General features: G+C 40.0%; 1 protein-coding gene across 6 annotated transcripts in view; it reads left to right on the forward strand.

The window, feature by feature from the left end:
• Nucleotides 1-13,110, forward strand: part of PIK3CG (phosphatidylinositol-4,5-bisphosphate 3-kinase, catalytic subunit gamma) — a 34,215-nt gene that overhangs the window by 6,692 nt on the left and 14,413 nt on the right. For 5 of the 6 annotated variants that reach the window (XM_010841459.1, XM_010841457.1, XM_010841456.1 and 2 more), the window contains 8 exons: nt 739-804; nt 917-1,142; nt 2,536-2,639; nt 5,057-5,203; nt 6,735-6,825; nt 7,739-7,869; nt 8,839-8,950; nt 10,422-10,579. In XM_010841459.1, coding sequence (XP_010839761.1) covers nt 739-804; nt 917-1,142; nt 2,536-2,639; nt 5,057-5,203; nt 6,735-6,825; nt 7,739-7,869; nt 8,839-8,950; nt 10,422-10,579 — 1,035 coding nt within the window. The other variant, XM_010841460.1, reaches the window with a different exon arrangement.

Consider the following 13,110-nt stretch of genomic DNA (forward strand, 5'->3'; position numbering starts at 1 on the left):
CCTGGGCCCTATTTTTTTTTTTTTTTTTACTTTTAATTTGTTCTTTTCTTTTTTCAGCCATAGGGCTGCCACCTATGTAAATATCTCCATATTAGCCAAGTGATGCGAAAACTACTAAACACTGCTAAACCTGAGAAAGCAGATAAAAGAAGAAATTTTCAGGCAAAAAAAAGCCCTGTATACTCTGAATCAGAGAAGGGAGTGATGATTAGTCTGTTGCAGTAAGAACCTGAGAGGCAGTTCACTGACTTGCTAGTGAGATGCCAAGCACGTATCTTGAGCAGAAGAGGAGCTACACAATTTTTAGGATCTTTATATCTAACAGATATTTTTCTCCCCAAGTGTACAATATCCCCACTGTCTATTTTCTTCCCAACAACCTTTCTTTCCTTCCACTTTTATAGATTTGTCTCCATCTTTCTCTTCTATCCTTCTAATAAAAATCAGGTAAGCCCTTCATGGGAACAAAAGCCCTCACCTCTTCATTTTTAAAGTTATCGAAAGCACATTATTGTGAGTCAAGGGTTCTGGCTTCTAATCCTGGTCCTTAAGCAAGTGGTTCACTCTGGCCCAAAGTGTCCTTGAAGAGAAAGGGCTGAACTTAAATGATTGGTCAGATTCTCATCCTCCTATCCACACAAACCCACTAAGGCAGAGACCAGTTTTTCTCCATTTCCTGTTTCCTGATTAACCAATGGAGAATGCAGTCCTACAAATGCCAATGTGTTCTTCCCTTAGGCTGTGAAATTTGAACCATACCATGACAGTGCCCTTGCCAGATTTCTGCTGAAGCGTGGTTTAAGAGTAAGTACTTCCATTTTGATAAGAGCATGACATTTAAAAGGTTATCGAGAATTGACTGATAGATCTGGAGCATTAGTCATAATAATTTTAACCTTCTTGTTTCCACCCTCAGAACAAAAGAATTGGTCACTTCTTGTTTTGGTTCTTGAGAAGTGAGATTGCCCAGTCGAGACACTATCAGCAGAGGTTTGCAGTGATCCTGGAGGCCTACCTGAGGGGCTGTGGCACGGCCATGCTACGGGACTTCACTCAACAAGTCCAAGTAATCGACATGTTACAAAAAGTCACCATTGATATTAAATCACTCTCTGCCGAAAAGTATGACGTCAGCTCCCAAGGTACGGGTGGCTCGATTTTCTTGGTGCTCTTTCCAAATGCATTTGTCTCCAAATATCATCCCTGGGATCCTTCTTCTTCTGGAAGGCAAGTCACACCTTCCTCAGGGTAGCCAAGAATACATTTTTAAGTTTTCTGTCTTTCTTCAGTAAGCAAATATCAAGTTCTCCCTTTACAAGTTAATAAGTTTTGAAATTACATTTATATTCTAATGATGAATGTATGATAATAGATGTTAAACTCTTTGAAAAATTAAAACTGCATTATGCAGATGTAAGATGTATTTTTAAAGAGCAACTGTGTACCTACACACACACAAAGATTAGTTATTTCCAAATATTTACCCTTTCTGTCCCATCTTTCAAAACATGCATATAATTTTCAAATCTTCACTCTTTCAAAGTAATGAATTATTGAGAATTCTTTCAATTTTTTAATATATATGTATATGTATACATCATAGGTTGCAAGATGTATATATATTTATTTATATATGTGCTTCTTATAAAATATATATATCACCCCCTTTATGTTCCAGTGTTGTCTTATCTCTAAGAAATTCTAAATGAATCACTCTATCTATATTCCCATTGGTTTTGGTTGATACTACATTAAATTAAAGCTATTTACACATTTTTCTGGTCTATTGAGCTGTATGAAGCTTGAGCTAGGAATTCTCTCTTATCATGCTTGTATACCTAGATTCAGCATTATAGCTCATAATGGACCCTCACTAACATACTCAACCAATTTTAAGCTTTTGAATAGTTTGATTTTCCATTTTTCCCTTTGATTCTTTTCCAATATACCAAATGCTCTCTCCTAAAAATAATGGTGATAATAATCTTCACTTTTTTGTTGTTGTAAGAAAGAAAGGGGAAAATTTATACTAACCTCTAGTCTGTTACCCAGGCAGTAATTTTCCATTTATATATTTGCCTTTAGAATTTTGAGGTTGTCATATTATTTCCATACAACCTAACTTCCTCTTTTGAAAAGAATTTACCAAACCCTAACCAAATTCCATTTAATATGGTCTTCAGATATGTTTCCTAAATCAGATGGCAGTTTAAAGTTTCATATGTTGGAAAGAAAACTACAGTAATTCCCTAGCATTATCCATAAAGCATCCTTCTATACCTGTCTGGGTATGCCATATATATTCAGATATTTCTGTCCCCTGTTGTAACGTGTGTGCATAGTTTTTTGCTCTCAGTAATCCTGTCACCCTGAAAGGTTAGTTCCTCAAGGACAGAAACCTACTCCCTTTTCTCCTATTCTTCACCTTACCAAATGTATAGAATGTTGTGAATATGTGTGACTTCAGGAAATGTTGTAGGTGATATTGGTAATTTCTTGCACTCATATAACTCTTGTGTGTTTTTACAATTACAGTTATTTTCCAACTAAAGCAAAAGCTTGAAATCCTGCAGAATTTGAATCTCCCCCAAAGCTTTAGAGTTCCATATGACCCTGGACTGAAGGCAGGCGCACTGGTGGTAGGTATCATCTTGATATGTCTTGACAATGTCTCTGCCTGCTTCACCAGGCCTTAGTGGATAAAAGCTGACATTTACAGAGAGACAGGGAAGCTGGAAAGTCCCTGGATGGGCTTCTGTCAAGCCGTTCCTCAACTGCTAGATACTAGGAAGCTCAGCACTGGGCAATCTCCCATCCATTTTAAGTCAGCTTTCTTGAGGAACCATTTGTATACAATAAAATGTATCCATTGCAAGTTTACAGTTCAGTGAGCTTTGCCAAATGTACACAACCACATAACCATCACCACCACTTCCAATTATTTTGGCCACCTGATGTGAAGGGCTGACTGGTTAGAAAAGACCCTCATGCTGGGAAATATTGAAGGCAGGAGGAGAAGGGGATGACAGAGGATGAGATGGTTGGATGGTATCACCAACTCAACTCAATGAACATGAGTTTGAGCAAGCTCTGGATATTGGTGAAGGACAGTGAAGCCTGGAATGCTGCAGTCCATGGGGTCGCAAAGAGTCAGACATGACTGAGCGACTGAGCCAAACTGAACCATCACAAAATCAAGACAGAGAATATTTTCATAGAAATTTGTAGAGAAAATTCTTTCGTATCCCTCTGTGATTAGTCCTGTCCTCCTTCCGTACTCCATCCTGGATAACAGATCTGTTTTCCATCATGAAATTTTGCCTCTTCTAGAATGTCACAAAGTGGAATCATACAATATGTACTTTTTGTTATAATCAATCTTTTTAATTTTAGCCATTCAAATGGGTATGAAGTAGTACTTCACTGTTATTTTTAGTTTTATTTAGTTTCATCATTCCCTAATGATGTTGAGCATCTTATCATGTATTTATTCTTCATTTTTTTTGAGAAGCTTTTTTTCATATCTTCCAATAATTTTTAATTTGGGCTACCGTTTTATTCTTATTTATGAGTTATTTATATATTCTGGATATAAATCCTTTATCAGGTATGTAGTTTACAAATATTTTCTCCCAGTCTATGGATTACTTTTTCATTTTCTTATTAATGTATTTCCAAGAGTAGAAGATTTTAATTCTGGTTAAGTTCAATTTATCATTTTTTCTTTTATGGTTCACACATTTTGTGTCCTAAGAAATATTTGCTTCATCCAGTGATTTTCAACCAGGGGTGAACCCCCACCTCCTCCACCAAAGGATGTTTGGTAATGTCTGGAGACATTTTTGATTGTTCCAACTGGGACCATGCTACCAGCATCCAGTGGGCAGAGACCAGAGATGCTGCTAAATATCCTACAATACACCGGACAGCCTCCCCCTACCCGCCACAAACAAAAAATTATCCAGTCCAAAATTTTAGTAGTGCCAAAGTGGAGAAACATCTCCTAATTCAGTATGCCAAGTTTTTTCCCTAAAGTTTTAATTCTCATATTTAAGTCTTTAATCCATGTTTAACTTTATAACAATTAGCAGTAAGCTGGCTCTTTAGCAAAAGCATACACTACCTACTGTCCTTTTGAAGTTAGAAATGGGTTCATGCTCAGTCACTTCAGTCCTATCTGAGTCTTTGCCAGGCTCCTCTGTCCATGGGCTTTTCCTGGCAAGAATAGGGGAGTGGGTTGCCATGCCCTCCTCCAAGGGATCTTCCCCACCCAGGGATCAAATCTGCATCTCTTGCATTGCAGGTGAATTCTTTACTGCTGAGCCACTGGGGAAGCCCTAGAACTTGGTAGGAATAATGATATAGTAATACAGCTTCATATCATTTGGTTTTTTTTAAGATCACGTTTTTGATCCATAATGAATTCACTGTTGGCTAAAACTCCTAAGCCTTTCTATTTGGAAAGAGTGGCTGCTAAATCACCTTTCTCCCACCTTGAATTCATTTTGATATTATGTAGGCTTTTTGGAGGGGAAAGGCATTGTATAATATCTGAATGCAAGAGTTCCATTTATTGCTGTTAAATTTCACCTTGTTAGCTTTGGCCTAGAATTAGATTGCATCTAATTTTGCAACAACCATGTTTAGACACTACGGTAGCAACAGAACTCTTTTTTCAAATTAATTCTTAGAATGAGGGCAAATATATAAGCAAATAACGGCAAAATTGCCCTGTGTTAGAGGGAACATAAAAGTACAAGAGTCCTGTGAGAGTGGAATATCAGAAGATAGGATATGCCATGTCTCTTAGGCACTCCACAGATGCTTGGTTTCCTGGGAACACACTTTGAGAACCACTGGTTTAAGCGTTGTGAATTGCTTTCACTAGCATTTTTGGATTTGGTGAAAATGCCATGCACATTTTTACCCAAATCACTAAAATCCTTCAACTGAAAACTTTTTCCTAGGTGTTTATAGTGATGCTTTGCAGGAAGATGTATGTCTCCACAATGTGTTTTCAATTGTGTGTAGGAAACACGTGGCTGTTTTCTTACAGATTGAAAAATGTAAAGTGATGGCCTCTAAGAAAAAACCTCTGTGGCTTGAGTTTAAATGTGCTGACCCTACAGCTCTATCAAATGAAACAATTGGAATTATCTTTAAACACGGTGATGATCTACGCCAAGACATGCTTATTCTACAGGTATACTGCTGTTAAGGATTTTTTTTTCAGTTGTTCAAAACAAGAAGTCTGTACTAGTTGTTTAAAAAAAAATACCTTCTACTGACCCTGTTCCATTCTCCTATTTTGTATAATGAACAGTGATCAAAGATACCATAATAGAGTTTTCACGGGGGGAGTATGGCCACAGACCATTAGATACGAATCTAGTGAGCCTCATGGTTCTGTCCACTCCTGAAGAGATGCATATGCAGCATTCCCAAATAAGCTGAAACACATCCTGCACCTGACTGCTTTTCTATACACCCCATTCCTAGTGTGGGAACATGGAATAGAAATACATTGACCCCCAAGCATCCACTTTATTCACATTCATTGACATTCATTGATTTTTTCACACTCATTCATTACACACTCAATGAACATGAATTCGAGCAAACTCCAGGAGACAGTAAAGAACAGAAAGACTAGCTGCAGTCCATGGGGTTACAAAGAGTTGGACACGACTTCGCGACTGAACAACGAACAACATACACTCACAGATGTTCTCCTTACATACATCAGCTTTGGTATATATCCACATACACAAATTCAAGTGAATGATCTGACAGGATGGAGGGAGAAGATGAACAGGGAAATGATTGGAGAATTGATGCAGTTTACATAACAAGAGTGAACAGATTTTTAGAACAGAAGGTGGATGACAAAGGTATCAATGTTGATCATTTTCATATTTTTGAACATACATTTTAGCTTTGCAGATTTGTAAGTAATATTTACCGTACCCTAGTTGTTCAATACTGTAGAAGTAACATAATTTCTAATATGTCATGTAGTTTATTTAAAATAGGCAAGCCATGGAATCAAAAGCATGGTACAAATGAACTTACTTATAAAACAGACTCACAGATATAGAAAGCAAAACTATGGTTACCAAAGGGGAAAGGGGGAGGGGGACAAGGTAGGAGTGTGGAATTAACAGATACACACACTACTACATATAAAATAGAGAAACAAGGACGTACTGTATAGCACAGGGAACTCTACTCAGTATCTTGTAATAACTAAAATGGAAAAGAATCTGGAAAAGAATGGGAATAATAATCATACCCACACTAGAGGGTTAATGCAAAGGATCAACATAAAACAGTCTCAGTGAATGTCAGGTGTCATTATTGTCATTGTCACTGTTGCCCTGGTTGGAGCCCAAGAGTGCCTTATGGATAAAAATGTGTAAAGATGTTAGAATGGAACTTATGTTTATTATGGCAAAATATACATAACTAAGAATAATAGATGAATCATGGCTAAAACCTACCCCCAAAGAAATCCAACTTTCCTCTTCTCCAAAGTACCACTCTGGAGCCAAAACTGAGGCTCCCAAGGAAAGGAAACATTAGAGTACCAGGTTGACAAATAAAAGTAAATTCATTGCTTATATATTTTACATTCACTTCAACATTTTGTGTTACCAGAAAAGATTGTTGTCATTTTTAATGGAGAAGAGAAATACATATTTGTAAGAGAAACGTTTTTGTGTTTTGATGCCCAGATTCTACGAATCATGGAGTCCATTTGGGAGACTGAATCTTTGGATCTGTGCCTCCTGCCATATGGTTGCATTTCAACTGGTGACAAAATAGGTATGTGGGGACCTCGGGAGATGAATAGACTGCTCAGCTCATTTGAAAGGCCATCATCCCAGGGGACATCCCTGGTGGTTCAGTGGTTAAGACTCCCATTTCAGGGGGCATGAGTTCAATCTCTGGTTGGGAAACTAAGATTCTGCATACCACATGGTCCCCCCAGAACTTTTAAAGACCGTCATCCCTTCAGTGTAGGCTTTTAATAAGTAAAAAATTACAATCATAATCCATGTAAAAGGAAGAAGATGTTCCAAGGCTAGTGAATGTGACTCTCAGTTTGGTATGGACGTGTTGAAAATACATGAATGCATGATTGAATTCCTTGTGACTACATATGGAAATGATTTTAACAAGAACTTGTTCCCTCCTCTAAACTTTCACTCTTTTCATTGCACAGTAAACTCTCTCACAAAAAACCTTCAAAAGTAGATGGAAAGATCTGCCACTTGTTTTACAAGCCTGACTCCACATTATCAAAGCTATTATGTACTTTCCTCTTAGGTGCTTTTGTAGACATTTCACATTTTAATTTCAATTAAACAAATTTTTATTTCAGTTTCCAATTTGAGAAGTAGAGAACAGCCTTCCCATTTGACTCTGGAATTTTAAAAAGAAAAAGGAACAGGTTGCCAAGTGAAGAAAGATGTGCTTGGCATATTAATGGTTTTGCTTATCAAAAACCAGCCCTTTCCTCTTTTCATTCATGGATACTGAAAGCAGGTCCCACACAACTTCCCTATCCGCCTCCTTTTCTTTCTCTTCCTCATAAGGAAACCACCAGCACGAACCTGGAAAATAACCTTCTGGTTGAGAAAGCTCTCTACCCTCCACTGAACAAAGACACAGCCATTCCTCCTCTGGGTCCGGTGCTTGGCTCCAGTTCACATCAGATCTGTGCATCTTCCCACAGGAATGATTGAGATTGTAAAAGATGCCACAACGATCGCCAAAATTCAGCAAAGCACAGTGGGCAACACGGGAGCCTTTAAAGATGAAGTGCTGAGTCACTGGCTCAAAGAAAAATGCCCTATTGAAGAAAAGGTGAGCTCCTGCTTCTCCCCACTCCAAAGGCTCCTGAGAAATTGTGAGCAGTCTAATGACACGTTTTCAAAGGGTCTGCATTGCCATGCCTCCTAACACATTGTGGAACACTTTCCCTCTGAGCTCATGGGGGTTTAAATGCTGCTGACATAGTAGATCTATGCAAAACAGAGGTGCTCATTCAGACTTCACTGAGCATTTGCTTCTCTTTTGATTATCAGGCCTGCTTTGCATAAAATTTGGTTCTGGGACATAATTTGTTAGCATCTTTTCAGACCATCTATTTTTGTCATTCAGCAGAACAATTTAGTTAACACAGACAAACTCCTTCTGATCTGGAAACACTCCAGATCATAAAAAGTAATTTGCAATTTACCCCTGCACCCTAATCTAAATGGTAAATTAGGGATGTTGAAAATGCTACTTCCATTCCTCAGAAGTACATGTGCGCGTCCACAAGCTGTGTGGTTAGGCTGCTTGGCTGCTGGTTAAAATTCTGCTGTACAGGATTAGCACTTCTCGTTTGCATGGGTAGCAGCCTTTTGGGGAAGGGAATATAATTAGTAGCATTTATTAGTCTGCTATACGTGTGGATTTGTGAACCCATGCATACTTTAAGTGGTCACAAGCAAAACATATGTTCACCAACAAAGGAGGAATCATTATGGGGTCTGGATTGTTGTTGGCAAGTGATGCATAGAGAGGCAGTGAACCCTTTGATTATATTACTGTTGTCCTTTGACTATTGTTTCCTTCTCATGCTGAGTCACTGTATCTTCACCTACAATGTAAGGAGAGCAATGGAGAAAGTTGGCACCTCAAAGATGAAACTTCAATGAAACCAGGCACCACTGACTTGCTCCCTGAAAGTGATTCCCAGAATGGCATCTTTTGGGGAGTCCTTTGTAATAGATTCATGCTGCTCTTTGCAGTAAGAACACAACTAATATTCAGATGCATTTTAATCAGTTTCAGGCAGCGGTGGAGAGATTTGTTTATTCCTGTGCTGGCTACTGTGTGGCAACCTTTGTTCTTGGGATAGGCGACAGACACAATGACAATATTATGATCTCAGAGACAGGTGAGTTTTATTATAGAGTAATGCTTTCTGATTATGGTAAAATATGCCTAACATAAAATTTACCATTTTAACCAGTTTTAAGTGTCTATTTTGGTGGCATTCACTGCACCCACATTGTTGTACAGCCATCACCATCCATCTCCAAAACTTTTTCATCTTACCTAATGCTGCTGCTGCTGCTGCTGCAAAGTCACTTCAGTAGTGTCTGACTCTGTGCAACCCCATAGACGGCAGCCCACCAGGCTCCCCTGTCCCTGGGATACTCCAGGCAAGAATACTGGAGTGGGTTGCCATTGCCTTCTCTGTCTTACCTAATGGGAACTCATTAAATACTAACTTCCCAGCCTCACCCTACCCACCTCCCCTCCCCCACTCAGCACAGAGTAATTTTTAAATGGAAGTCAAGGTTGGAGCACAGATCTAGAAGTCATTATTGTGTAGGGACATAGAGGCTGTGATCACCCTAGCGGGGGGTACCCAGGAGTGAGTAATGGAAGAAGATATAGGAAAGGAGACTTCAGAAGGACAAGCTGGACAGTAGCTGGAAAGCTAGGAAGGTGGATATGATCAACAATGTCAGATGGTACAGAGAAGCAACAAAAAAGTCACCAGTAAGGGACTTTGCTGGGGGTCCAGTGGTTGGACTCCATTCTTCCAATGCAGAGAGCACAGGTTTGATCCCAAGTAGAGGGACTAAGATCCCACATGCTGCTCAATCAAATAAATAAGATGTTTTTAAAGTCACTGGTGCCCTTAAATCTAAAATGCTGCACCTTCCTAACTTATCCGTCCTTTCTGGTTCACTGTCAAACAGTGGTCAGTGTTGGTGGCATGCCATGACATTTTTCTCTAAGAAATTTGATTCTTTACCATCTGAGCCACGAGGGAAGCCCCAATTTAAGAGTGAAGCCTGGGGAAAAAGAAAAAAACAACAACACCGTATTGGAGTAAATTGTTGATTATCCTTGGGAATCAAGAGATAATGCACTTATGGACCATTCAGATGACAGAGGGCTGAATAAATGAAAAGAGATGAAGGGAGTTGTGATGGTGACAGTGGTAGAAACTGACCCAAAGGAAATTCAAATGTTTTATTTGTAAGAGTGAGACATCTGTCTCTCCTGAGTTCCATAAAGGGTGTAAGAGAGTCTTGGGCATAATGATGACATATATACGCCAGAGTTTGGATTTATATTTGTAAGAATAGTTCTGAGATGAGAATTTTTTTAATGGTATTTGGCTGTCATTTAAAGAGCATCAGAAGGATATCAAAACTATGCATGTTTCAAAGAGTGCTTTGTGGCTACTTACAGCACACACCTGCTAAGACAAAATATATCACAAGCAGAGTAAAAATAGCTCTCACACCCAAGATAGCTCATTTTCAGTCAACTGCAAAATATGTCAAGAAATGAACAGACCAGTGTGTTGTTTGCTGGTATAATGACATCAGACATTTCCTTCTCTTAAGGAAATCTATTTCATATTGACTTTGGGCACATTCTTGGGAATTATAAAAGTTTCCTGGGCATTAATAAAGAGAGAGTGCCATTCGTGCTAACTCCAGACTTCCTGTTTGTGATGGGGACTTCTGGAAAGAAGACAAGTCTACACTTCCAGAAATTTCAGGTAATTGCTTCCCTCTTGACTGCCTGCTGGGAACACCAACCAGATGGTGCTGCAGCCCTCACCTCTCACTTTGCTCTGAGTCTCCTCTTGCCTCTGCCCACCCGCTTCTCACATGACTCCCCCAGCCCCCCACGCCCAACCGCCTCCCAGTCTCTTCTGTCCCTTCCCCAAGTGCAAAATAATGCTTCTCAGTCACCCTCTCCTAAAACCAAACAGCAAGTAGGAGTATTCCATCATCAATGGGACTGGTTAGTATAGTCCCATTGATATATAGCAGGATGATGTGGCCCTGAAGAGAGGGCTTTTAGGAAGAACTCCTGGCAGGCAGGTTTAGCCTTTGAATATTTACCTAATCAAGATGCTGCCTAGAAGATCCAGCTTTTACATGTCTTTTCAGGACTCACCAATGATGGTGAGCTTCTCTTGATTTTTGCTCCAGGTGTGTATTTATCAGTTACTATTAATAACACAAGGAATTCTTGCTTGTCTCTTTCTGTAAAGGAAGGTCCCTTCTCTCATTGGAAACCCTGTCAGCTCTATTATAGGTTGTCCCAAGAGCTTTGGGTTGTCCCGCTCACCTGTCCACCCACTCCTCCGTGGGTCTCCCATTTCTCTAAGGATGTCCACACTTGACTTTCTCTTTTATTCCTTCCTGGTCTACATCCACTTTTGACTATCAAATAGTATTTCAAATACCCGAGGAGTAAAATGTTTGCTCTTTCAAATGTAATACCTGTGAATGAACTCAGAAAAGTTGTCATGACTATTGCAATACGCCTCGTTTTAAAGCCATCAAAACACAAACCAGACCAGCAGAGGCAACAAGTGATTACTTTACAAGCATGTTGGTCTCAAGCTCCCTTTAAACAGCCTCCCTCTTAACACCTTTGAAACATGGTTTGATTGGCATCCAGCATTTCAGGACTCACTCTCTTTTCTGAGTGTCCTCTTGAGGCTCATATTAACCTTGGGAGATGACATGGGCCTTGGCATTCAGGGGAACAGGAACTGGAATGTATTGTTTTGAAACCTGCCTGTGCTTGTTTGTTCTCCCGGCTGATTTTCGATGTGGTGGTTACCGGACTTCCCCTTCCACAGCACCAGGGGTATTGTCAGAGAAACTGAGATCTCTGTGGCCAGATGGTCTCAGGACTAGTGTTTTTCTGCGTAAACTCAACTGGGATGCAGACTGTTTCCAGGGATTTGACACATTTCAGTCCTGTTTTTCTTTAAGGTTAAAAAAAAAATCACATATTGTGACAGCTTTCTGGAAGAGAAAAATGGTTACACAAACACACACAACCTGCAAGAGTTTTACTATTTAATTTAAAGCAGGAGGGGCGTGGTGGGGGGGAATACTCATTTAGGGCTTCCCAGGTAGCTCAGCGGTAAAGAACCCACCTGCAGTGCAGGAGCTGCTGGTTCCATCCCTGGGATGGGAAGATCCCCTAGAGGAGGAAATGGCAACCCACTCTAGTTTTCTTGCCTGGAGAATTTCATGCACAGAGGAGCCTGGCAGGCTAGAGTCCATGGGGCAGCAAAAAAGTTGGACATGACTTAGAAACTAAACAATAGCAACAAATAATAAATGCTCATTTCTCATCTTCTGGAGATGGGGTTCATCTGCTTTGAACAAACACAGCAGCAATAGTGCCATTTAAACAGACAGACACGAGGATCTTGACCTCACAACAGTCTCTCCGTATTTCTCTATGTATGTTCTCTTCCTTCTGGCCAAGGGTTGTCCCTAAAATGACTGCTCATCTGAACTATTGTTGACAAAATTCCCATCCTATAGTGCCTGTATCACCCCACCAATCCCAGCAATCCTTCCCCTTTAGTCTTCCTTGTTGTCATTTTTAAGTTTCAAAATATTCTTTAATGAAAAGACTTGGGGTTTGGGGAGGCCACAAACAGGCTCACTCCCTGTCCGGACAGCTTCCTCCCAAAGCAACAGTTCTTTGCAGGGAGTCTGTCCCTTCAGTCTAGAAGCATTTCTACATCCTCTGTGACCGAAAGCTTGTTTTTGAGCCATTAGAACTGCTTTCATTAAAGCAACATTCTAGGGGCATGTGTACTGCCAAAAACATACCTTTGTCAATTTTACTGTATTTATCTATGATTGTTTTACAGTACTGGCGTACTCTATAAGTGAAGTGAAGTCACTCAGTTGTGTCCGACTCTTTGCAACCCCATGGACTTTAGCCTACCAAGCTCTTCCGTCCATGGGATTTTCCAGGCAAGAATACTGGAGTGGGTTACCATTTCCTTCTCCAGAAGATCTTCCCGACCCAGGGATTGAATCCGGATCCCCGAAATTGTAGGCAGACACTTTATACTCTTTAAGTGCCTGTAAATGAACCTTAAACAGATCAGCATGGCATTGTAGTTGAAAGGATGGGCTTTGGAGCAGACCAACGTTAGTGTGCATCTTGGCTCTGCTGCTTAAAACCTATGAATTACCTATCCTTTCAGAACCTCGGTTTCCTCCTCTGTGGGGTGGGAACTCTAAGACCCACCTCAAGTAGGGT

The sequence above is a fragment of the Bison bison genome, unplaced genomic scaffold (assembly GCF_000754665.1).
Source record: "Bison bison bison isolate TAMUID 2011002044 unplaced genomic scaffold, Bison_UMD1.0 scf7180017864162, whole genome shotgun sequence".
Taxonomy (NCBI): Eukaryota; Metazoa; Chordata; class Mammalia; order Artiodactyla; family Bovidae; genus Bison; species Bison bison.